The sequence below is a fragment of the Chelonia mydas genome, chromosome 1 (assembly GCF_015237465.2).
Source record: "Chelonia mydas isolate rCheMyd1 chromosome 1, rCheMyd1.pri.v2, whole genome shotgun sequence".
Classification (NCBI taxonomy): domain Eukaryota; kingdom Metazoa; phylum Chordata; order Testudines; family Cheloniidae; genus Chelonia; species Chelonia mydas.
Genome location: NC_057849.1, coordinates 245,963,811 through 245,988,311, shown reverse-complemented (window position 1 = coordinate 245,988,311; position 24,501 = coordinate 245,963,811). Strand labels below are relative to the sequence as shown.

At 47.1% G+C, this 24,501-nt stretch overlaps 1 protein-coding gene across 5 annotated transcripts in view; it reads right to left on the bottom strand.

Annotated features, from left to right (window-relative positions):
- The window catches only part of SLC37A3 (solute carrier family 37 member 3), a 59,326-nt gene extending 34,938 nt beyond the window's left edge, over window positions 1–24,388 (bottom strand). Inside the window, exons 1-5 of one of the 5 annotated variants that reach the window (XM_043541424.1) lie at window positions 24,229–24,305; window positions 12,796–12,860; window positions 7,566–7,739; window positions 6,299–6,413; window positions 1,005–1,097 (exon numbers count right to left, since the gene is read on the bottom strand). In XM_043541424.1, coding sequence (XP_043397359.1) covers window positions 1,005–1,097; window positions 6,299–6,413; window positions 7,566–7,666 — 309 coding nt within the window. In that variant the 5' untranslated portion in view covers window positions 7,667–7,739; window positions 12,796–12,860; window positions 24,229–24,305. Of the gene's footprint in view, window positions 1–1,004; window positions 1,098–6,298; window positions 6,414–7,565; window positions 7,740–12,795; window positions 12,861–19,257; window positions 20,723–24,228 lie in introns of those variants that run through there. The other 4 variants (XR_006289091.1, XM_037879180.2, XM_037879170.2 and 1 more) reach the window with 4 other exon arrangements.
- Between the last annotated feature and the right edge of the window lie 113 nt (window positions 24,389–24,501).

Here is a 24,501-nt window from a genome sequence, read left to right as displayed (position 1 = left end):
ACTAGATTGAAAAAGTGACACTGATTGGACTATGAACAGAATGAAAATTGCAAGTCTGTTTTTGGTGTCCAACTGTAGATAAACACAAAGCAAACAGAACAGTGAAAGCTTAGATTTCTAGAAATTCAGCTTTAATAATCTAAGGTGTTATGAACAACACAGGTAAAGAAATTTGCCTAATTTTAGAAATATGACTTAAAAGGTTCAGAAAAAGCCATCCACTTTAGAGTGATATAATAAGGGTCCCAAAACAGCAAGGGTAAATGTATCAGGAAATATTTTACTTTAAATATAGGCTCCCCATCTTCCACATTCCTTTCAGGCCTCCTGAAGTGCAAATTGCCATGTACCTGAGAGACATACCAGCATGTACCACATGTACATGTAATGTCACATCATTACTACAGCAGACTTCAGTAAGGAGCCAGAGTATTGGGGGAAGTGCCCAGGAAGTGTCTTTTGCAGAGTCTTTGTTACCCTGCATGATACAAAGCCACTTGAAAAAGCCTCCTTAAATCTGTGCAACACACCAGTGCAAAAGGCATTTATTTGATCCTACAACCCTCCTCCCCAAACTCCTCTATTGTCTGGCTCCTTGCTATGTCAGACTTCCGTGGTGGATGTGACATGCCACTAGCGTGTGGTGTTGGAGACTGTGCTGGATTCTAGGATACCTGAAAGAGGATGGGAGGACAGAGAAGGTAAATTTAAAGCAGATTATATGCTGACTGCCTTTCACCATTGCTATTTGGAGCATTCAGCATGTAATTCTGAAGTAGATGGATTTCTCTTAAACCTATTTGCAGACCCCTTAAAAGATGTAACATATCAGTGTGAGGTGAGGGCAAAAATAATGCAGCCAAAGGGAATCTGTTCACTTCCCAAACCCTTAGTGTTAGTCAGGAGCAGAGAGCAGATCCTGTCCCTCCACTCTCAAACATGATGGGTCATCCTCACCATCCTTCCCACCCAAACTTTGGCAGCTGTGATTAAGTTTTACTCACCACAGCATAGGAAAAGAGAAAGATAGTGTCCAACGTCCCCAGGAAAAGAGTGGCATCTTCTGCATTGGGAAATAAATGGCTACTGTTCCAGAGCTACAAAGAGAAGCAATTGAATCATGAGTCTTCGAAAGAGACAGATCTCATCCTACAATACACAAGAAATACCTTGCTCCAGTAATATCCCATCTCTGAAATACTTTAGCTAATTGATTGAGTCAGGATGAACTTCCACCTCAAATTCTATGAAAAGCACCTTTTTCCTGCTGGAGACCTCAACTAACTTCTCGCACACCACCAGTGAGAAACATTGCAATTAATATTTATGGTAACAATGTTGCTAATCTACATGCTGCTTTATATATAATGCCTCTGCTCTCAGGATCTTACAATCTACATTAATCGGGTAACACAACAGGAAATGACCAGGAGGAGGGAGAGAACAGAGGAATCAGGGGGAAAAGATACACTGTTCTTGGGAAAGTGATATTTACAGAGAATTCAGATTACCTGTTTTGTTCCAATTTTGTTTTTAAACTGGAGTTCAATTTTAGTTTCAAAGTGATCTGACACAGGGAGAGAATCAGTAGTCCCAGAGCTGAGATTAGTGACGGAACACAAGCTGAAAGTAGCAAGTTTTGAGGATGGATTTGAAGGAAGAGAAGAAGGAATTAATTAAGGGGGAGGGGGAGAAAGAGAAAAAAAAAATCAACCTTAAAGGGAACATTTCCTATGCTCAACTTCCATCAACTCCATTTCAGTTTTTGCCATAGATCAAGTTCTTCAAGGCAGGGACCACCTTTTAATTATGCATTTGCAAAATGGTGCTTTGATCCATGATTGGGGCCCTTAAACACTACTGTAATAATAAACAACAGCTATGCTTCCACACATCTCATTGCCTTCAGTCAGGACAGGCCTGGCTGTATTTGGAGTGCCTTCTACCCAAGTACTGGTCACACCTAGCCTTATTCAGCTTACGTGATCTGACCAGGCAGCAGCTGACAGATGTGGCTTCTATTTAGTTATGTTTTCCAAAATAATGCAGTGTGTAAAAAATATGTAATAATAAAAGGTAAAGCCACTGAAGAAAACTACTGCAGCCACTAGAGGTCAGTAGTATCCATCTGTCGGTCTATTAATAAACTATATTGCTAGCTCAGAATGCTGAGCAAATCAGCAACGAGTGGTTAAATACTGATTAATGGGTAGAATATATATCCACAATACTTCATTTTACAGCACCCACAGGTGTTCTATACCCTTTACGATAACATAATAAAAACCTAAGGTCCCCGAACCAGACAGATTGCAATCCAAAAGTTTACACTTTACATTTTACACTTATTACACAAAGGTGTCCAAGATGGGAGGGGCTGCAAGTGCTTTGGAGGACAAGATTAGAATTCAAAATGATCCTGACAAACTGGAGCTATGGTCTGAAACAAACAGGATGAAATTCAATAAGGACAAATGCAAAATACTACACTTAGGAAGGAACAATCAATTGCATAAATACAAAATGTGAAATGACTACCTAGGAAGGAGTATTGCAGAAAAGGATCTGAGGGTTACAGGGGATCACAAACTAAATAAGAGTCAAAATTATAATAGTGTTGCAAAAATATATATCTGTCTGAGATGTTGCGACTGAATGAACCCCTATAATCACACCACTGTAATAATCTTTGTACACAATATTCCTCATGAGATATCATTTGAAAAGTAGTAACTCATGGATCAATAATATCATGGTGAAATGTATATCTATAAAACGCGTATATTAAGACTTATGGATGTAAACTGAAATTATGACTGAAATGCATTTACCAGACAAGTCTGGAAAAATCCTGATTCTCAAAGACAAAGGAGAAGCTGACAGCTCTATGGGTGTCATCAAATCTCACTGGCAATCACTGGTCAAGTGGCCGTTCTTTGGCAATGAAGGGGGGCAGGAAAAGATTGATCTGCATTTTAACAAACAACATGGAACTTTTTTCACTACAAGATTCCATGTCTCCCTCTTCACAGGGAGAAGGAACTTTATCTAGCGTAACTCTCATGAAAATGCATTTCAAAGGGTGACTGGGCTATAAAAAGAAAAGGAATACTTGTGGCACCTTAGAGACTAACCAATTTATTTGAGCATAAGCTTTTGTGAGCTACAGCTCCCTTCATCGTTCACAAAAGCTTACTCTCAAATAAATTGGTTAGTCTCTAAGGTGCCACAAGTACTCCTTTTCTTTTTGCGACTACAGACTAACACGGCTGCTACTCTGGGCTATAAAAGTGAGGGACAAAAAGACCTCAGGGATTCTATCTTTCTCCCTCCCCCTCTCTTGCACTCTTTCACCTAAGATGACAAAGGAAACAGCCCTTTGGAGTGTGGGGGCAAATCCTGCCTTGAGAATTTGGTCAGTTATGTTGCTTGGAACATGTGGTAAAGATATTACCTGGAGCCAAGTCTAGTTTGTTAAGTCTTAGCTACTAGGAAGCATTTTATATTTATTTCTCTTGTAACCATTTCTGACTTTAATACCCTATAGCTGTACTCACTTAAAATCTCTCTCTTCGTAGTTAAACAAACGTGTTTTATTTTTTAAAATCAAAACTAATCCAGTGCTGTGTTTAAACTGAACTGTTTGGGGAACTCCAGTTAAAGTAGCAAACTGTTGTATAAAGCCCCCTTACAGGTGCAACAAACCTCTAATTTCTGAACTGCCCAGGAGAGGGCTGGACAGTGCAGAACGCAAGTTTTTGGGAAAATTCAGGACTGGGGGAATGTTGGGGTCACCCTGCACATGTTAACCAAGGCTGGTAGAAGCCTGAGTGTGGCTGGGGTGTTGCTGACAGGCTACTGGAGTCAGAGTTGCTGGACCAGGGCTGTAGCTATACACACACACAGGGTGTGATCTGAATGCTGTTTAGCTGTTTGTGAGTGGCCCAGGTTGGGAGCTACAACAGCAAAGCACTGTGAGGCACCCAAGATTGCAGGGCAGGAGGTGACAGGTCTGGATTGCACCTGGGAGTGTTATAAGCAAGACATGAGAAGGAATTCTTCCACTCAACTCAGCACTGATAAGGCCTCAGCTGGAATACTGTGTCCAGTTCTGAGGACCACACTCTGGGAAAGATGTGAACAAACTGGAGAAAGTGCAGAGGAGAGCAACAAAAATCATTAAAGGTCTAGAAAACATGACCTACGAGGAAAGATTGAAAAAATTGTGTTTGTTTAGTCTGGAGAAGAAAAGACTGAGGGGGGACATTATAAAGAGGAGGGTGATAAATTGTTTTCCTTAATTTCTGAGAACAAGACAAGTAGTAATGGAATTAAATTGCAGCAAGGCAGATTTACGTTAGACACTGGGAAAAACTTCCTGTCTGGGTATTTAATCACTGGAACAAAGTACCTAGGGAGGTTGTGGAATCTCCATCATTGGAGGTTTTTAAATACAGGTCAGACAATCATCTGTCAGGGATGGTCTAGATCAGTGATTTTCAACCTGTGATCCACGGAGCCCTGAAGGTCCGCAGACTATGTCTAAGATTTCCAAAGGGGCCACACCTGCATTTATAATTTTTTAGGGGTCCGCAAATGAAATGAGGTTGAAAACCACAGGTCTAGATAATACTTAGTCCAGCCTCAGTGCAGCGGACTGGACTAGATGACCTATTGAGGTCCCTTCCAGTCCTATATTTCTATGATTTTTATGGTTTATCCTTTAGCCAAGAATCCAACAAAGGAACGGACATTCCTATGGATAGTAAGAACATTCAAGGTTGCAGAAGCAAGGATTTAAAGAAACAACAACACCCAAGAGGTTTGGAAGGGTAATATCCAATCTCTAACTAACGGGGTTAGGAAGAAGTTTTCCTTATGTGTAGGCTATTTATAAGGTTTCTTGCACGTTCCTCTAAAGCAGTGGTCTCCAAACTTTTTGGAGCGCGCACCCCCAGGGCCAGCTCAAGGGAAGCAAAAAAAAAAAAAAAAAAAAAAAAAGAGAGAGCTGCCAGCGGTGTGCCGCCGAAGACGGAGCGGGGAGCGCCAAGCTGCACCTTCGGCGATGCTGCTCCTTCTACGCACCCCCAGGGATGGTCTTGCGCACAAAGTGGGGTGCGCGCACCCCAGGTGGGAGACCACTGGTCTAAAGTATCTGGTGCTGGCCATTGTTGGAGACAGGAATCTGGACCAGATGGACCACGGGTCCGATCCAATAGGGCAGTTCTTGCGCTCCTAATACAAGATCTATCCCGCCTGTGTTGCACATTAATGGGAGTTACTTGTTAGTATGGAAGGGAGAACAAACATGTTTTTCCAATGTGTGATTCTAAAAACAGAAGCCTAGGAAATGTGCAGTCTGAGGAAGAAGAGAGTTAAACTTCCTCTCTCTGCTGGCCTAGCCAGCCAGCTGCTCTAAAAACCCCACACCTGCCATAGTAAATATTTAGCTGGCTCAGGGCTACCTCCTCACACTCAGGTAAGGCCTTGTAGAAGATAATAGGACACTTTCTGTGCTCATTTACCCCTCGTGGAACTCCAGTATAACTGCATGTAAGCAAGTACAGTACATCGACTTCCATAAGGCCAAATCCTGGTCCTACTGACCACAAGGCAACACTCCCATTCATGTCAAAGGAACTGGGATTTCAAAGGCAGTGGGAGCTGCTGGTAGTTCTGCATTTCTGAAAATCCAGTCACTTACTGGAGTGTTTAAATGTGGACATATCAATCTAGTTTAGGCACCCTGTTAGGAATATCTTGGCCATTACACATAACTAGCTTGGATTGTAGCACAGGTTTCTTCCTTCCCACATCAGCCGTCCTTTCCAGAAGGAGACCAAAAGTACTACCACTGACAAAACCATAGCCACGATGTTACTAACACCTCTGCTTCTGAGGTGCAACTCCCTCCATTGCTCATTTCATGCACAGGCACCTGAAGCTACAGTCAGTGGGTTTTCCATCTTTTGCATTCTGCTGACTGCCATACACAGATGTTTCTGTGGACCCAGTTCCCATCCCAACACCATAACTCCCCACTTCTCAGAAAGTTTCACTCTGTGCACACTACAAAAGGCTCTGCTGACCGCTGGTGGTCCAGAGACTATAGTGTGGGATCTACTGTTTTAAGTCACCTGAAACTCCCACCTATGCAAGTACTCAAGTAGCCAGGGGTATCTCTGGCAAAAAATAAATCTCTTTTGCACCAGAGTTTGAGTTGGGCCATTCACATACTAGCATTCATGTGTCTGTATTAAAACTTGCCAGCTAGGCTGATAGTCCTGACTGTTCTTACCTCATATGGCTGGAGCTCAAGGGCCGTGGTATTTAGGTAGGAAGGAGTCCATTGGCTGGAAATGCTGACCTTAACATTGCTGAATGTCTTTCTGGAAGCATGGAGCAGGGAGTAACTGCAAGACAGAGAGTGAACACACATAGTTTTGACAGATCTTCACTGGAGCAGAGAGCGAAAGGGACCCAAAATTCCATACACAGTCTGCTTCAGGGCCCAGCCAAGAACCTATTCTTTATTTTTTGGTGGGAGTGGAAGCACCCTAATGTGCAGTTACATACTCTGATTGTTGTTAGTGTGGGGAGGAATGCCAGGCCTAGGAGTGTGATCAGTGTCTCAATTTGGAGGGACGGATTTTTATTTTTTTTTTTTAAGGTGGGGGGAGATGAAATGTTCACCAATGGTTATACACTTCACACACACACACACACACACTTACACTTTCCCAGCTAATCACCACCGTAGGTTCTTGTCTAAAGACACATCAGATATCCTCTCTCCTCCAGAACTCTGCATGAATCACTGTGTGTAGAATGCAGTGAGGAGAAGAAAGCTACCAACAGCATTAGCAAAGCACTTCCCACTGGTTAGAGCGCTCATTAAATGTGCTCATTGTTGGGACTGAGGGTTTATTCTCCCCGGCTTCTGGAAGGCTCCACTTGCTTCCACTCTTCTGTAGTGTAATTCTGCATGCAGTGAGATGGACGGGTCAAAGAAGTCCATCATGAGTACTATTTATGTCAGTGGTTTTCAACTTTTTTTCATTTGTGGACCCCTAATAAACTTTGAATGGAGCTGCGGTCCCATTTGAAAATCCTAGAAATAGTCTGAGGACCCCCAGGGACCACAGACCACAGGGGCATTAAGAGTATCTAACTGCACATTAGGGCGCTTCAACTTCCACCAAAAAAACCCCAAACAAACAGTTTTTAGCTGGCCCTGAAGACCACTATTCTATGGTAACAACCACCTTTCATGGATCCCTTAGACACAGCCTGCGGTCCCTCTGGGGTCCACAGACCATAGGTTGAAAACCAATGATTTATGTCAGTATTCACACAGGGAATATGCATTTAGTTATCTGAATGCACAGGAAACCCCGGCACAACATTACTGACACTGTACCTCCCTCCACACATCATTACTACTTGGCTTTTTATAGAACCAATGGTCAGATCTTCTCATTATCCTCCTTTCCTTTCCCTCCACACATGCACCCCCCAAACGCAACTGAACAAATGTCATGCAGATCCAGGAGCGGCCAACCTACCTGAAGAAGGTAAGCAGGAACACAGCAATGTGGTGATGAGTGCAATGGGACACAAGGGACCTGTTTGCAGGCTGCCTTTGCAAAATCCCAGGCATAGCCATACTTCTGGCCTCGCCCTCTTTCTGGCCCTTGGCCTCAAAAGCTGGAAGTTAGTTTAGGTCATTGCTCTTCTCACTTAAAAAGAAAGAGGGAAAAAAAAACATTTTAAGAAAAGCTCACGTATAAAACAATGTTCAGCAAGGAGCTGGAACGCAGCAAGGGGTACAATGCTATTACACTCACTCCCAGTGAGGTTCAAGTCTATAACCTCACCTTCAATATTCTGCACATCTCTGTGCCCATCTCATCAGCTTCTCCTTTCCCAGCACCAGTAATGCCTGGAACAGTCTCTCTCATGCCCCAAGCACCTTCACAGTCCTACTTCTTTCACATGCACTTCCTATGTCCTGTCTGTCTCGGTTCTTAAAGGGTGCCCATCAGCAGACAAACTCCCCAAGGGTCTCTCTCCCCACTCCCTGACCTGTCATCCATCCCCTACTCATATTTGTCCAACTTAGATTGCAAGACGCTCAGTGAATGAACTATTTTGCACCATACAGACTGATCATAAGAGTCTTACTTGCTACTGGTATATGACTTACACGCACCAGTGATCTTAAAGCAATAGTTCACGTTCACATATCTGTCTCTTGCCAGCATCTGCTGGAGTCAAGTGTGAGATTTTGAATTTAAATGGCTCTTCCTTTGCCAATAAGATGTCAGTGAGAGGCCATATACAAAAAAGAGTGGACTTACACAGTTGGAAAAAGGGAAACACAGCTGGAAAAGGGGAAGCTTAGCTTAGAAATTATGGGGTGGTGAGGTCCAGTAGATGGGCCTCCTGCCTACCAGTCCTGTGCCCTATATTCTAGTCCCATCTTGGCCACAGTTGTGATGTACAACATCAAGCAAGCCACTTAACTTCTCTGCACCTCACCATCCCCATCTGCAGACTGATGTTCATGCCTGCCCATGCCTCCCCCTTCTACAGTTGCAAGGTATGGTTAGTGAAAGGGTTCTGACACTAAGGTCAAGTCAAAGAATGTAACAGTTTATTTAGAGACTTACAGCTAGATCAGAGAAACCAAAACAAGGAAGGAGTGTGCAGTGCTTGCTAAAAACTAGGGGAATGGACTAGACCAGTGTTTTTCAAACCGTAGGTCGCGACCCAGTACTAGGTTGCGGCATGTACGGCAACGGGTCGCCTTGCTCTGGTCAGCATCGCTGACCAGGATGTTAAAAGTCCCGTCAACGGTGCTGCTCAGCTAAGGTAGGTTAGTGCCAACCTGCTCCGACACTGCGCTGCGCCCTGGAAGCGGCCAGCAGCGGGTCTGGCCTCTAGGCAGGGGGGCCATGGGGCTCTGCACGCTGCCCCCTGCCCTGAGCACTGGCTCTGCACTCTCACTGGCCAGGAACCAGCCAATGGGAACTGGGGGGGTGATGCCTGTGGGCGAGAGTCGTGTGAAGCCACTTGCGTGCCTCCGCCTAGGACACGGACCTGCTGCTGGCTGCTTCCGGGGTGCAGCGCGGTCCGTGGTGCCAGGACAGGTGGGGAGCCTGCCTCTGAACCCTGGCTGCCCTGCTGACCGCGAGCCATCGGAGGTAAGTCCATGCCCCAATCCCCTGCCACAGCCCTCAGCCCCCCCCAACCTGGAACTCCTTCCTGCATCTCAAACCCCTCATCTGTGGCCCCAGCCCAGAGCCCTGACCCCCCGCAACCCCGAGTCCCCCCCCAAACGCAGAGCCCCTCCTGCACCCCAAACCCCTCATCCCTTGGCCCACCCCAGAGCCTGCACGCCCAGCCTAGAGCCGTGACCCCCTCCCACACCCCAACCCCCTGCCCCAGCCGAGCCCCCTCCCACACCCTGAACTCCTCATTCCCGGCCCCACCCCACAGCCCTCACCCAAACCCTCTGCCCCAGCCCTGAGCCTCTCCCACACCCCAAACCCCTCACGCTCCGTTGGGTCGCGGGCATCAACAATTTTCTTCAACTGGGTTCCCAGAAAAAAAGTTTGAAACCCACTGGACTAGACTCAAGAGGCTCCTTCCAACCTTGTCACTGGCCAAGCCTTAAACTCAACTCAATGGCAGTTCTGTGTTTGCCTGTCTGTAGATAACACAGTAACTTGTGAATTCCACATCCGATCTATTTCGGAACGTATGGAATAGTTTAGGCATCAATAGATAGAACCGAAGGGGGGACAAATGGAGCCCCTGCCATTTGATTAGCACAGCCACAGCTTCAAGCACATCTGCCATTGTCTTTAGATCAAAAAACTGGTTAATGACACCCCCTAGTGCCTTCTTGCATAACACCCCACACATTCTCCCAAAAGAGTTTAACATGTTGATACCCTGATTTATCTCACCAAGAAGAACAAGGAGGGGGAGCATGTACACAGCCCCTGTTATACAGGCGGAGATGTGAACAGGGAATGGGGGCAGCCAGAGCTGTCATGGGGGAGACTGGGGGACCTGATGTGGGAGGCAAGGCAAATGGGGGGGGGGGGGGAAGGAGGGAGGAAGATGGTTCACACAGAGTCCCTACCTTGGAGGGAGAATAAGGGACTCTGTTATGCAGAGGGGAGGAATGGGGGATACACAGAGCACATGCCATGGGGAGAATAGAGGCTACACAGAAGCCCTGATATTGGGAAGAAGGTGGGAATGGAGTGGGAGAGGGAATGGGGCACAGAGCACCCTTGGCAAGGAGGGAGATTATGTGACCCTGGAATGGGAAAAAAGAGAGGGATGGAAGGCACACACAGAGCCCCTGCCATGGACCTTTGTGATGTGGGATCTGAACCCTTAAGGACAGTAGGGCCTAAGGGTCATCCCACCCATTCTGTAGTGTGGCCCTTTAAGGTTTAGAATGGAAAGGTCTAGGAAAATGACAGAGGCAGGTATGGGGAGAGAGGAAGTGGTCCTGAGGGAAGTCTGTGTTTGCGGAAAACCTGTGCTGTTATTCCTTTGAGAGGGCAAGACAGCTCCCCTCTCTCCCAAGCAACCAGAGCCAGCTCTGGGAAAGAGGGCTGTATGCATACATCCTGACTCAGCTCTCAGCACAGACACCAGCAGGAGGAGGCAGCCTACTCGCTGAACCCTGGTGGGCTGCTTAGAGACAGGGACTGGCTGAAGGAGCCGCTGGAAAGTCACAGCCAGCCTGAGGTAAGAAACACAGGGCACGCCCCGATTGAAAACCTCAGCCCCTAGGAGGAAGGCTGGGAAGACCCCTGACAAGAAAGGGGTGCTTTGGGGGAAGCTGTATAAACTGAACCCAGGAGAAGGGGTATATTGTGTAAAGCTTCTGGAGGCGAGTGGCTATTTCTGAAAACCCCCAGTCGAGGAAATTGAGGAAAATGTGCCTGCAGGGCCTTGCTCGGCCAGCAGGAGGTACTACAGAGGAGACATCCCTATGGCAAGTGAGCGTGTGGGAATCGTGCAATGGGGAACAACGGGATACACAACTCCTTATGGGGAACTGGTGCGCACAGAGAGCTGCTGCTAGCGGGGAGGTTGCGAGGTGCCCATGGAATAGAGGGGATGGGAAGGTGGTGCACAAGGAGTTTGTGGTTGGGAATGGAAGAATGCAAGGAGCCCATGGTGAGAGCAAAGTGCTTGGTCTAGAAAAGCTATGAAGGGTGAGACTGACTCCCTACTGTAAGATCGCCTTTATTCACAGCTGCAAAGTCAACCAAGAAAAATCCCCCTGAAGTTCCTGTTAACTAACATCTACTAGCTCTAACAGTGTCGCCAAGCATTTTATGCACCAGATCGCTTTTTGAATTTAATTGCAACCTAGGATCTACCCCACCTGTTCCCCGAGGCCCCTCCCCCCCATCTCCCCACCCCCAGTCGCTCGCTCTCCCCAACCCTCACTCACTTTCACCAAGCTGGGAGTTGGGGTTCGAGAGAGGGTGTGGGCTCTGGGCTGGGGCTGAGGGGTTTGGGAGGGGACTCCAGGCTGAGCCTGCGGCAGGGGATTGGGGTGCAGGAGAAGGTGAGAGTGCAAGCTCTGGGAGGGAGTTTGAGGGCAGGAGGGGGCTCCGAACTGGGGCAGAGTGTTGGGGTGCAGGAAGGGGTACAGGGTACTGGCTCCAGGAGGGGGGGGTAGGGCTGGGGCAGGGGATTGGGATGCAGGAGGGAGTTCGGGGTGCAGGAACGGGTATGGAGTGCTGGCTCCGGGACAGGGCTCAGGGCTGGGCTCCCGCCAGGCAGCACATACCTCGGTCAGCTCCTGGCGGTGCAGTGGGGCTAAGGCAGGCTCCCTGCCTGCCCCACGCCACTCCTGGAAGGGGCCAACTCCCCCCTGCAGCCCGTGGGGGAGGGGCACGTGGCTCTGCATGCTGCCCCTCTCTGCAGGCACTGTGCCCGCAGCTCCCATTGGTCGCAGTTCTCCGTTCTCAGCCAATGGGAGTTGTGGGGGTGGTGCTTGTAGGCAGGAGCAGCAAGCAGAGACCTCTGCCCCTCCCCACAGGCGCATGCTAGCCGCTTCCAGGAGCGGCATGGGGCCAGGGTGGACAGGGAGCCTGCCTTAGTTGCAGCCCTGCTGCGCCGCCAGACTTTTAGCGGCCGGAGATCGCAATCAACTGGGAGAGTCTCCGGGATCAACCAGTCAATGGCTATCGACTGGTTGGTGAATACTGCTCCAATACATCCCCTCTGCCCCACCAGGGCTGAACTGTTCCCTAGAGAGCATATCTTCGACACTGCTATAAAGTTGGCTCTGGGAATATTAACAGTAGTTATTGGTATTACCAGCCAATTTTCAGCTAGTTAACACTCCCTTTCCCTCCCACAGTTTGTTTTATGCAAATAAAAAAAGCGTCAATACACTGTACTATACAAACATTTAAAACACTGCATGGGTGGGGAGACTTGTGATTTAGCCGTGTCAACATTGGCTAGCCAAATCAAACTAGAAAACCATTCAGTGGGAGCAGTGTTGCAAAACAGCACTGAAACCCACCACACATTCTGAATTCCAGCTATGGAAACATTCCTCCTTTGGGCTGTGAGCCAGTTTACCAAAGAGAACTTAGTGGGACAGGAGAAACACAGAATTTCTCTGTCTTCCTTCACATGTGCAGATGCCTTTGTGATGCTCTGCATGTTTGACAGGAAGAAAATAAAGTGGACGCATCTCTAATTTTCAGCCACACAATCCAATTTGGAGCACTTAACACTCACCACCCAGTCTCCCTCCCTCCCTCTTTTCTGGGTTACTGGCTGCTGTATTGCTTCTCAATTGAACCCTAGGGCAGAAAAGCAAAATGTTTATGGAAATCCCCATCCCATGGTTACTCCACAGGTGGTTCTTCTCCTCTTCCATCCCATATTTTTTTTAAAAAAAGATTTCATTAAATGAACCTCCGCAGTGAAAATCTTACTGCTAAGGTCTCCTAAGGCAGACATGCCTGGCACTAAATATGCTATAGCCACTAACTGCTGATGAATGTTAAATGGCAAAGTGTTCTAGGGTTGGTTCGTTTCTTTAAATAGGCAAAGCACGTACCCTGGGAATAGTGGAAGAAGAGAAATGACTGCTCAGAGCTCCGGTATGAAACTGCTGAAAAACCTGAGCGTCTCTGGATTAAGTTTAGAAGTGTGAGCAACAAGAGCGATGTAGTGGTGGGAGTCTGCTATAGACCACCGGACCAGGGGGATGAGGTAGATGAGGCTTTCTTCCGGCAACTCGCAGAAGCTACTAGATCACACGCCCTGGTTCTCATGGGCGACTTTAATCTTCCTGATATCTGCTGGGAGAGCACTACAGCGGTGCATAGACAATCCAGGAAGTTTTTGGAAAATGTAGGGGACAATTTCCTGGTGCAAGTGCTAGAGGAGCCAACTAGGGGGGGGGAGCTTTTCTTGACCTGCTGCTCACAAACCGGGAAGAATTAGTGGGGGAAGCAAAAGTGGATAGGAATCTGGGAGGCAGTGACCATGAGTTGGTTGAGTTCAGGATCCTGACACAGGGAAGAAAGGTAAGCAGCAGAATACGGACCCTGGACTTCAGGAAAGCAGACTTCGACTCCCTCAGGGAACTGATGGGTAGGATCCCCTGGGGGAATAACATGAAGGGGAAAGGAGTCCAGGAGAGCTGGCTGTATTTTAAGGAATCCCTATTGAGGTTACAGGGACAAACCATCTTGATGTGTTGAAAGAATAGTAAATATGGCAGGTGACCAGCTTGGCTTAACGGTGAAATCCTTGCGGATCTTAAACATAAAAAAGAAACTTACAAGAAGTGGAAGATTGGACAAATGACTAGGGAAGAGTATAAAAATATTGCTCGGGCATGTACGAATGAAATCAGGAGGGCCAAATCACACCTGGAGCTGCAGCTAGCAAGAGATGTTAAGAGTAACAAGAAGGTTTTCTTCAGGTATGTTAGGAACAAGAAGAAAGTCAAGGAAAGTGTGGGCCCCTTACTGAATGAGGGAGGCAACCTAGTGACAGAGGATGTGGAAAAAGCTAATGTACTCAATGCTTTTTGCCTCTGTCTTCACGAACAAGGTCAGCTCCCAGACTGCTGCGCTGGGCATCAAAGCATGGGGAGAAGGTGGCCAGCCCTCTGTGGAGAAAGAGGTGGTTAGGGACTATTTAGAAAAGCTGGACGTGCACAAGTCCATGGGGCCAGACGCGTTGCATCCGAGAGTGCTAAAGGAACTGGCGGCTGTGATTGCAGAGCCATTGGCCATTATCTTTCAAAACTCGTGGCGAACGGGGGAAGTCCCGGATGACTGGAAAAAGGCTAATGTAGTGCCAATCTTTAAAAAAGGGAAGAAGGAGGATCCTGGGAACTACAGGCCAGTCAGCCTCACCTCAGTCCCCGGAAAAATCATGGAGCAGGTCCTCAAGGAATCAATCCTGAAGCACTTACACGAGAGGAAAGTGATCAGGAACAGTCAGCATGGATTCACCAAGGGAAGGTCATGCCTGACTAATCTAATCGCCTTCTATGATGAGATTACTGGTTCTGTGGATGAAGGGAAAGCAGTGGATGTATTGTTTCTTGACTTTAGCAAAGCTTTTGACACGGTCTCCCACAGTATTCTTGTCAGCAAGTTAAAGTAGTATGGCCTGGATGAATGCACTATAAGGTGGGTAGAAAGTTGGCTAGACTGTCGGGCTCAACGGGTAGTGATCAATGGCCCCATGTCTAGTTGGCAGCAGGTATCAAGTGGAGTGCCCCAAGGGTCGGTCCTGGGGCCGGTTTTGTTCAATATCTTCATAAATGATCTGGAGGATGGTGTGGATTGCACTCTTAGCAAATTTGCGGATGATACTAAACTAGGAGGAGTGGTAGATACGCTGGAGGGCAGGGATAGGATACAGAGGGACCTAGACAAATTGGAGGATTGGGCCAAAAGAAATCTGATGAGGTTCAACAAGGATAAGTGCAGGGTCCTGCACTTATGACGGAAGAACCCAATGCACCGCTACAGACTAGGGACCGAATGGCTAGGCAGCAGTTCTGCGGAAAAGGACCTAGGGGTGGACAGTGGATGAGAAGCTGGATATGAGTCAACAGTGTGCCCTTGTTGCCAAGAAGGCCAATGGCATTTTGGGATGTATAAGTAGGGGCATAGCGAGCAGATCGAGGGACGTGATCGTTCCCCTCTATTCGACATTGGTGAGGCCTCATCTGGAGTACTCTGTCCAGTTTTGGGCCCCGCACTACAAGAAGGATGTGGAGAAATTGGAGAGAGTCCAGCAAAGGGCAGCAAAAATGATTAGGGGTCTGGAACACATGACTTATGAGGAGAGGCTGAGGGAACTGGGATTGTTTAGTCTGCAGAAGAGAAGAATGAGGGGGAATTTGATAGCTGCTTTCAACTACCTGAAAGGGGGTTCCAAAGAGAATGGTTCTAGACTATTCTCAGTGGTAGAAGAGGACAGGACAAGGAGTAATGGTCTCAAGTTGCAGTGGGGGAGGTTTAGGTTGGATATTAGGAAAAACTTTTTCATAGGAGGGTGGTGAAACACTGGAATGCGTTACCTAGGGAGGTGGTAGAATCTCCTTCCTTAGAAGTTTTTAAGGTCAGGCTTGACAAAGCCCTGGCTGGGATGATTTAATTGGGGATTGGTCCTGCTTTGAGCAGGGGGTTGGACTAGATGACCTCCTGAGGTCCCTTCCAACCCTGATATTCTATGATTCTATGAAATATATAGCGACAACCATCTTTTGACTGCAAATCTACCTGCAGGTTATAATTAGGACTGGTTGGGGAGATGGAAGGATACAGCGTGTACATGTGCCTCAGAATAGCCATTAGCCTGACAGTGAGAGCACTCACCTAGGACATGAGACTCTGGTTCAAACCAGACTATTGGGCGAGTCTTGGGGCTTGGATACCCTTGCGAATTAGAGCACATTAAAGGAGCCCTGGGCACCCCAGCTCACTATCCGTCCACACTGGCAAGGCACGTAGAAAGCTCTGACTCCACGGCTAGAGCACTCCTGGTACTCCACCTCGGCGAGAAGATTAACGCTTGTTGTGTCTTGGCTGAAATGCCCGGGCGTCAGTGTGAACGAGGTGTTGCATTACTGCACTCTGATCAGCCTCCGGAAACGTCCCATAATCCCCTTAAGTCAAGTGGCCACTCTTCTCATTGTTTTGGAAGCGCTGCAGGAATGCGGATATGCCCTTTGAAAGCTCCGTTTCTGCTTATCTGCTCCGAGACAAAGCACCCATTACTGTGGAATGCTGTGTGTGAGAGAGGGCGGTGGGGAGGTGAGGGGGGCGGGTCTGCTGCTGTCTGAACTTACAAGACAGCATGCGGACATGCTCTTAGCCACCCCCCAAAACCCATTCTCTCTCCCCCCACATACACACAACACACTCCCTGTCACACTCCACGCCCCGCCCCCTTTGAAAAGCACATTGCAGTCACTTGCATGCTGGGATAGCTGCCCATAATGCACCTCTCCCAATGCGGCTGCAAGTGCCGCAAACGTGGGATCTCATTTCCCTTGTCCCAGCACACAGGGCTGTACACAGACAACTGCTTGGAGACTGGGGTAGCTCCCTCCATAGGCAAGTCAATACCCCTGACAGACACAGGCACAGTTCCTTCACTTCACAATTCTCCATAAAGGTAACAGGTAAGGTATAGGGACACTCATCTTCCACTATCCTCGCCTTCCCAAACTGCTGACTAGACAAAGCCATCAGCTCATAAGGCTGCCTAGGCTCATCCAAACTTTCCTTACCAGGCACATTGCCACTCCCCACAGATAAACTGCTGCTCTTCTCACTACCCTGAGCTACTTCCAGCAAATCAGAGTTACCCTTTTCCGGTTCACTTTTACAAGCTGTACTAACCAACAATCCATCACCCATCAAAAATCTACCCTTTCCTTCCTCAGTTAGGGCTTCAACCTGACCATCCACTTTAATCTGCTCCTGAGAAACATTGTCCTGACCAATGAGTTCTTTCTGTGCTTGATCTAATTCCAGATTCACTTCTGAGACATTAGACAGACATTCAGAAACTTCATTCACAGACAAACAGCTATTTTCCAAAGACAAATTTTTGGAAAAGCCCTCCATATACACAACGTTAGGATTAATCCTCTCCTGTGCCTGGTTTGTGATAACTTGACTGAACATAGCTTTAATATCATTTCCAATCATAAGATCCTTAGGAATTGTGTTCTTCATTCCTACAACCATGGTGCCCTCAAATCCCTTCCATTTAAGGTGGATTTTAGCCAAAGGCACCCTAACAGAATACTCAGATAGGGCTACAACAGTTACACTTTCATCTAGCCAATAATCTTCCTCCCTGACAAGACTTGCTTTAACCAAAGTAATATCTGCTGCGGTGTCCCTCCATGCCATACACCTTACTCCATTCACTTCTGCACTGCTAATAAAATCTGCACTATTTTTTCCCATATTTAGCTTTAATGAGTTTAAAGGTCAAATTCTTCAGAGACCACAGAAACAGCATTTGCACACAGGGCAGCAGCGCCGGGCTCTGTGTGGCTTGCCTGTGAGTTTATAACAACAGGATTAGCATTTGCCACGGCAATTGGGGTTGCTGGTTTTGGGCTGCCCTTCAGGGTTGGGCAATCTGGTCTCATGTGGCCAAGCACACCACAGTGATAGCATTCAGCCTGTTTATTCTCGTGGTGAGAGTTCCTACCCTCTGGGCCCCCATGAGCTCCTTTATAATAGTCAGGGCCAGGTTTACTTTTAAATCCTTCCCTCCTCTTGAACTGGGGAAACTGGTGATTAATTTTCCCCTGGGGTTTATACCCTTCCTGAGCCCTGTTTTGGGTATGGGCATCTGCAATCTCTGCAGCCCGTAGGACTGACTCAGGGTCCCTATCACACACAGTCTGCTCTCACATGGTCAGGCACAATGTCTAAGAACTGTTCCAAAGTTATTAAATCCAGCAGTTTTTCAAAACTCCCCTGCGCCTTTGCTCCCACAACCCACTTTTTAACAAAACCCATCAGCTTATGAGCACATTCTACAAAAGTAGAAAGAAAAGGAGTACTTGTGGCACCTTAGAGACTAACAAATTTATTTGAGCATAAGCTTTTGTGAGCTACAGCTCACTTCATCAGATGTATTCAGTGGAAAATACAGTGGGGAGATTGCAATGTTCTCCAACTGGTTTTTGAATGTTATAATTCTTGACGTCTGATTTGTGTCCATTTATTCTTTTACGTAGAGACTGTCCAGTTTGACCAATGTACATGGCAAAGGGGCATTGCTGGCACATGATGGCATATATCACATGTGGACACCATCATAGGGCCTAATCACATCAGCCACACTATCAGAGGCTCGTTCACCTGCACATACCAATGTGATTAGGCCCTACGATGGTGTCCACATGTGCCAGCAATGCCCCTCTGCCATGTACATTGGTCAAACTGGACAGTCTCTACGTAAAAGAATAAATGGACACAAATCAGACGTCAAGAATTATAACATTCAAAAACCAGTTGGAGAACACTACAATCTCTCTGGTCACTCGATTACAGACCTAAAAGTGGCAATACTTCAACAAAAAAACTTCAAAAACAGACTCAAAATGAGAGACTGATGAATTGGAATTAATTTGCAAACTGGATACAATTAACTTAGGCTTGAATAGAGACTGAGAGTGGATGGGTCATTACACAAAGTAAAACTATTTCCACATATTTATTCCCCACCTCCACCCCCCACTGTTCCCCGGACGTTCTTGTCAACTGCTGGAAATGGCCCACCTTATCACTACAAAAGGCTTTTTCCCCCCACTCTCCTGCTGGTAACAGCTCACCTTAAGTGATCACTCCGGTTACAGTGTGTATGGTAACACCATTGTTTCATGTTCTCTATGTATATAAATCTCCCCACCGTATTTTCCACTGAATACATCCGATGAAGTGAGCTGTAGCTCACGAAAGCTTATGCTCAAATAAATTGGTTAGTCTCTAAGATGCCACATGTACTCCTTTTCTTTTTGCGAATACAGACTAACACGGCTGCTACTCTGAAACCTACAAAAGTACAATCATTAGACATTTTAAACTTTCTAAACTTAACTCTGTAAGAATCGGGAGTAACCTTGAACCGCCTCAACACAGAATCTTTAAACCGCTCATAATCCAAGGCTTCTTGTTCCCCCAGTTCATTAAATACCTCCCTGGATTTTCCAGTCAGTCTGGTCAGCAGGACAGGCATTCGCTGATCATCGGGGATCTGGTACAGACTGCAGAGCCGTTCAAAGGTAGACAAAAACTCCTCTATATTCTCAAAAAGAGAACTTGTGGCACCTTAGAGACTAACATTTATTTGAGCATAAGCTTTTGTGAGCTACAGCTCACTCGAGCTGTAGCTCATGAAAGCTTATGCTCAAATAAATTTGTTAGCCTCTAAGGTGCCACAAGTCCTCCTTTTCTTTTTGCGGATACAGACTAACATGGCTGCTACTCTGAAATCTATATCCTCAGTATCATTGTAAATGGGACACATCCTTTCCCAGTTTTCCTCATGGCGGTGGGGAAGTGGAGTACCAGGTGGCGGTGACTTTCTCCGCTCTTCCATGACTTGGAGCTGAAGTTTGGCCGTCTCCTGTTCCATCTTGTGAGTCTCCTGTTGCCTCTGTTGAGCTCTCTCCTCAGCAGCTAGCAGTTCCAGATGCACTTTACGAGCTTTTTCTTCTCTCTCAGCTGCTTCTCTTTTGAACTCAGCATTCTTTTGCTTTTCCAGCAATCAAAGATCTACTAGATTCCGTTCATGCTCAAGTTGCAGTTTATTTGTTGCCTTTTGCACTCTAATTTTTTCTGCAGCTTCTGTAGCCTCAGGTAAGGGCTGTGCTCCTGCCTCCTGATTACTGGCCACGAACAGATTTCTCAGTTCTTGATTTGTAGCTTTCTTTCTAAAGCTTATCCCCTTTTCTGAACACAGATCTTCCAGAGCTTTTTTGCCAAGGCCCTCATATGCTCTTCGCTCACCCACTGCAACTGCTCTTTAACCAACCAAACTCTCAATACCAAAATTCAAATTTGGATAGCGTGGGATTCTGACCCAAAGTTTAATTGACCTGGTTCTGTGGATCCTGCCAACTACGCCACTGACTAATGATGCTGGCTCTGGCGGGACCCAACTGAGAGTGCCAATTCAGGACAAATTGCTTCAAGCAGGGCAGTTACAGCCCAAGGCTGGGGTTTTTCCACCTCTAAGGCAAACCAAACCAGACAAACAGAGAAGACTTTGGTCTCACCCCACTGGCTAACCACAAGTCACACAAGCAATTCCCTTAGACACGCCAGTTTCCCAGTATCTCCACCAGTGCCACTCATTCTGGGGATGAATGGTTATGAAAACCAATACTCCAGTAAAAGAAAAAGGTTCACTCGATCTCAAAGGACCAAGCCCCAGACCCAGGTCAATATACAAATCAGATCTTACCCACAAATCACGCTGTTGCCAGTCCTTTGGAATCTAAAATCTAAAGGTTTATTCATAAAAGGAAAAGATCTAGATGAGAGACAGAATTGGTTAAATGGAATCAATTACATACAGTAATGGCAAAGTTCTTGGTTCAGGCTTGCAGCAGTGATAGAATAAACTGCAGGTTCAAATCAAGTCTCTGGAATACATGCACAACTGGGATGGGTCTTTCAGTTCTTGGTTCAAAGCTTCAGTGTAGCAAATTTCAGCAGCAGCTTTTTATATTCTCTTGCCATGTGGTCTTTCTTTCTTTATTCCAAAGACAAGCTGTCCCACACATGGCATGGAAAAACGTCAGAGTTCTGTCCGTAGGCATGTCCCTGCATATCTTGCTAAGATGCAAGGCGTGTCTGCCTTCTCTCAATGCGTCATTTGTATATCTGATGGTCCTTAATGGGCCATCCAGCAGGCTAGGCAGAGCTGACACCAACTTGTCTGGGGTGTCACCCAGAGGAATAGCATAAGTTTGAAATACAGACAGTATAGACACAATATTCATAACTTTAACTACAAAAATGATACACACATATAGACAGCATAATCGTAACCAGCAAGCCATAACCTTGTCTGAGACACCTTATCTGACCCCCTTTATACAAGATCTGGTGCCACTACAGGACCTTGGTTGCAACAATGTTCTATGCTGTCCCAGTTCAAGTCAATAACGTCACATACATCAAATTAGATATCCTGACATCTTTGTCCATCCACCCACCTAGCCACCAAGCAATGAAAAATACCCAGTTCTTTAGAGGAAACCTAAGCACTCTATAATGCAATTTGTCAATGGCACAGAAAGGAAAAAAAATCCTTTCTGATGTGATCAGTTTACAGGGATAGTCAATTATTTTTTTGTGAAGGTCCAAATTTCTTGGTCAATGTATAGTCAAGGTCCAGACTTCAGAGAAAATAAAAAACAACATAACAATAAGTAAATAAAAAGAATTCAAAAGCATCTGGTGGTCCAGATTTGACCCTCAGTCCATCTATTCCAGAGGTGGGCAAACTACAGCCCGCGGGACAGTCCTGCACGGTCCTTGAGCTCCTGGCTGGGGAGGCTAGCCCTTGGCCCCTCCCCTGCTGTCCCTCCTCCTGTGCAGCTAGGCCGCCGCGCGGGCAGCGCGGCTGGCTCCGTCCGGGTGTTGGGGCTGTGAGCTCCTGCTGCTCTGAGCGGCATGGTAAGGGGGTTGGATAAGCGGCAGGGGGTCCCGGGACACAGTTAGGGGACAGGGGACGGTTGGATGGGGCGAAGGTTTGGGGGTGGGGGTGGGGAAAGACAGTCAGGGGACGGGGAACAGGGTGGACTGGATAGGGCGTGGGAGTCCCGGGGGGCCTGTCAGGGGTGGGGATGTGGATAGGGGTTGGGGAAGTCAGGGATGGGGGGGGCGTTGGATAGGAGGTGGGGTCCAGGGGGGCCTGGCAGGGGTGTGGATAGGGATCAGGGGGGCAGTCAGGGGACAGGGAGGGTTGGATAGGGGGTGGGGTCCCAGGGTGGTGGTTTGGGGCGGGGGGTCCTGGGAGGGGGCAGCCAGGGGACAAGAAGTGGAGGGGCGGGGGAATTGGATGGGTTGGGGGTTCTGAGGGGAGCAGTCAGGGGGCAGGAAGCGGGAAGGGCTGGCTACTGGGCGGGGGCCAGGCTGTTTGCGGAGGCACAGCCTTCCCTATCCGGCCCTCCATACAATTTCACACCCCGATATGGCCCTCGGGCCAAAAAGTTTGCCCACCCCTGATCTATTGACTACTCCGGCTTACGCTCTGAAACATGAGTATTATTTGACACTGCTTTAGCATACACCAATGCAAATCTTACTGGTGAGAGTTGCCTCACTCTTTTCAATATCTAGCCACAGTTTTGACCCTGTGGCCTCTACGGTATTTACAGAGCACGTATCTTTATTGTATCTAAGGTGCCCTTCTCTAGAGCTTTTCAATCCCAGCTACATTTCCTGAAGGTGACCTGCAGGTATATGGCAAGGGAGACATACTTTATGATGTATAAAAGAAGGTCTGAGCTTTTTTTTTAAACCAAGTTTTTTCCTGACTTTTACACATTAGGAATTAATGCCCTGTCTAGGCTAGAAAATACTATGGCAACGAGCAAACTAGTGAAGTGACAGGAACCCAGTAAGTGAAAGCTAAGCCTTTAAGAGGGGACGGTATTAGTTAAGACTGTTTAAAATGGTCTTGTCTGTTTGTTTATACATACTTAACTTCAACCAATTAACATTCTGAATAAGCCTTTGTTAAAGACTCAACACCCTCCTCCCCCACTTCAATTAAGGTGTTAAGAACTCAAACATTCCTGATACCAGCCAGTGATCCTCCAAAGCAGCTAGGGAAGACCCAAGTTAATATTCTTCATATTTCCAAGGTGAAAAACTAGAAGAAAAGCTTTTTTTTAAAAAAAAGTCTTTTCGGACTCTCTCTCTCTCTCTCTCCACATGTTAAAGAACAAAAAAAGGGTACAAGAGCAAATCTCTCTATCGCCATTTGCAGGTCAGCTCTTAAGCCAGATTATTTTCAATTTTTAACACATCCAAGTTTTCTAATTGCTTTAACTGTTATTGCAAAAGGGAGAGATTTCTTCACATATCTACAGTGACTCCTAAGTAGAGATGAATAAATGCTACTGTCAGTGAATTCACTCAGATTTTTGAACACTTTCTTTTAAATGTTCACTGTTCTTGACTATTTTAACAATTGAGTTCACTGGAAAAAATCTTCACTGAAACAGCCAATGCTAAGGAATTATTAGTAAAAAGTGATGGTTGAGTTTGATTACCAGTATTTGCATAGCATCATTACTTGCTATTTCATTAACTTTTTCAAAATCAGCTATAACCGTCTAGCATTGGCACTATTCCTGTTAAAGCAGTTTGCTGCAGAACACAGAGGTCATTAGCCTAAATTCCAAAGGATACTGCGTTGTCTCTGGTTTCACACCTGCAGCAGGGGGCCTGCATTTCTGCACACAAAGGTTCTGAATGTGTGCATTAGGAGCAGGAGTACTGCTTTTTTCTTCTTTTTTTAACCTCAGAGAACTCATGAAGCACTACAGTTCGCAAAGCATTTCGAAATTCTCAGCTGGAAGACACTACTGAGTATAAGCAAGTTTTGTTTCCGATCAAGGATCCCCAAACCCACTCTTCCAAACCTGAAAACAATGACAACTCCTGAGCCATACAGACCCTAAACCCCACACGTGGAAATAAGGGGGAGCCCAACTGATATGAACAAAAACAGCAGAGATCGTCTGGCTGAAGAGAAGACAGGGGAGCCCATGGCTCTGGAGCAACAGAAGAGCTATCATCTCCCAGATGGCACCTGGGAGAAAAGCTGGCAATACCCCCGTCGAGCATGACCAGCTGTCCCGATTTTATCGGGAGACTCCCGATTTTGGGGTCTTTTTCTTATATAGGCTCCTATTATCCCCCACCCTGTCCGATTTTTCATATTTGCTGTCTGGTCACTTTACCCCACCCTGGGCAAAGAAGTCCATTATTAGAGAGGGTGAGGCTCAGCCCCGGCTGGAAGCAGAGGGGCCACATGGCAGCTGCAGGCAGATCGCCCCCCACCCACTCTCTGAGTGCAGTTAAACGGGCGGGGGGGGGGCTTTTCCCTCCCCTCCCCAGGCACAAGGCCAGGCCCGGCGCTCACCTCCCTCTTCACGCGCTCAAAAGCTTCCCACCGACTCCTTCCACGTCAACGCAGCTCACCTGCCAGCACCTCCAGGCCAGCTACAGGAAGTCACGTGATCCCGTCTCTTCCGGGGGCGAGGCCGCCCGCGCCACCCTAGCGCATGCTGGGAGTTGTAGTCCTTGCCCAGCTACATCGCTCTCCGCGCGGCTGAGCTCCCACCCACACGCAGGCAATAGCGGGCACGCTACCGAGCTGCCCACGGGCTGTGTGGCTGCTGCTGCATCCCCTTCC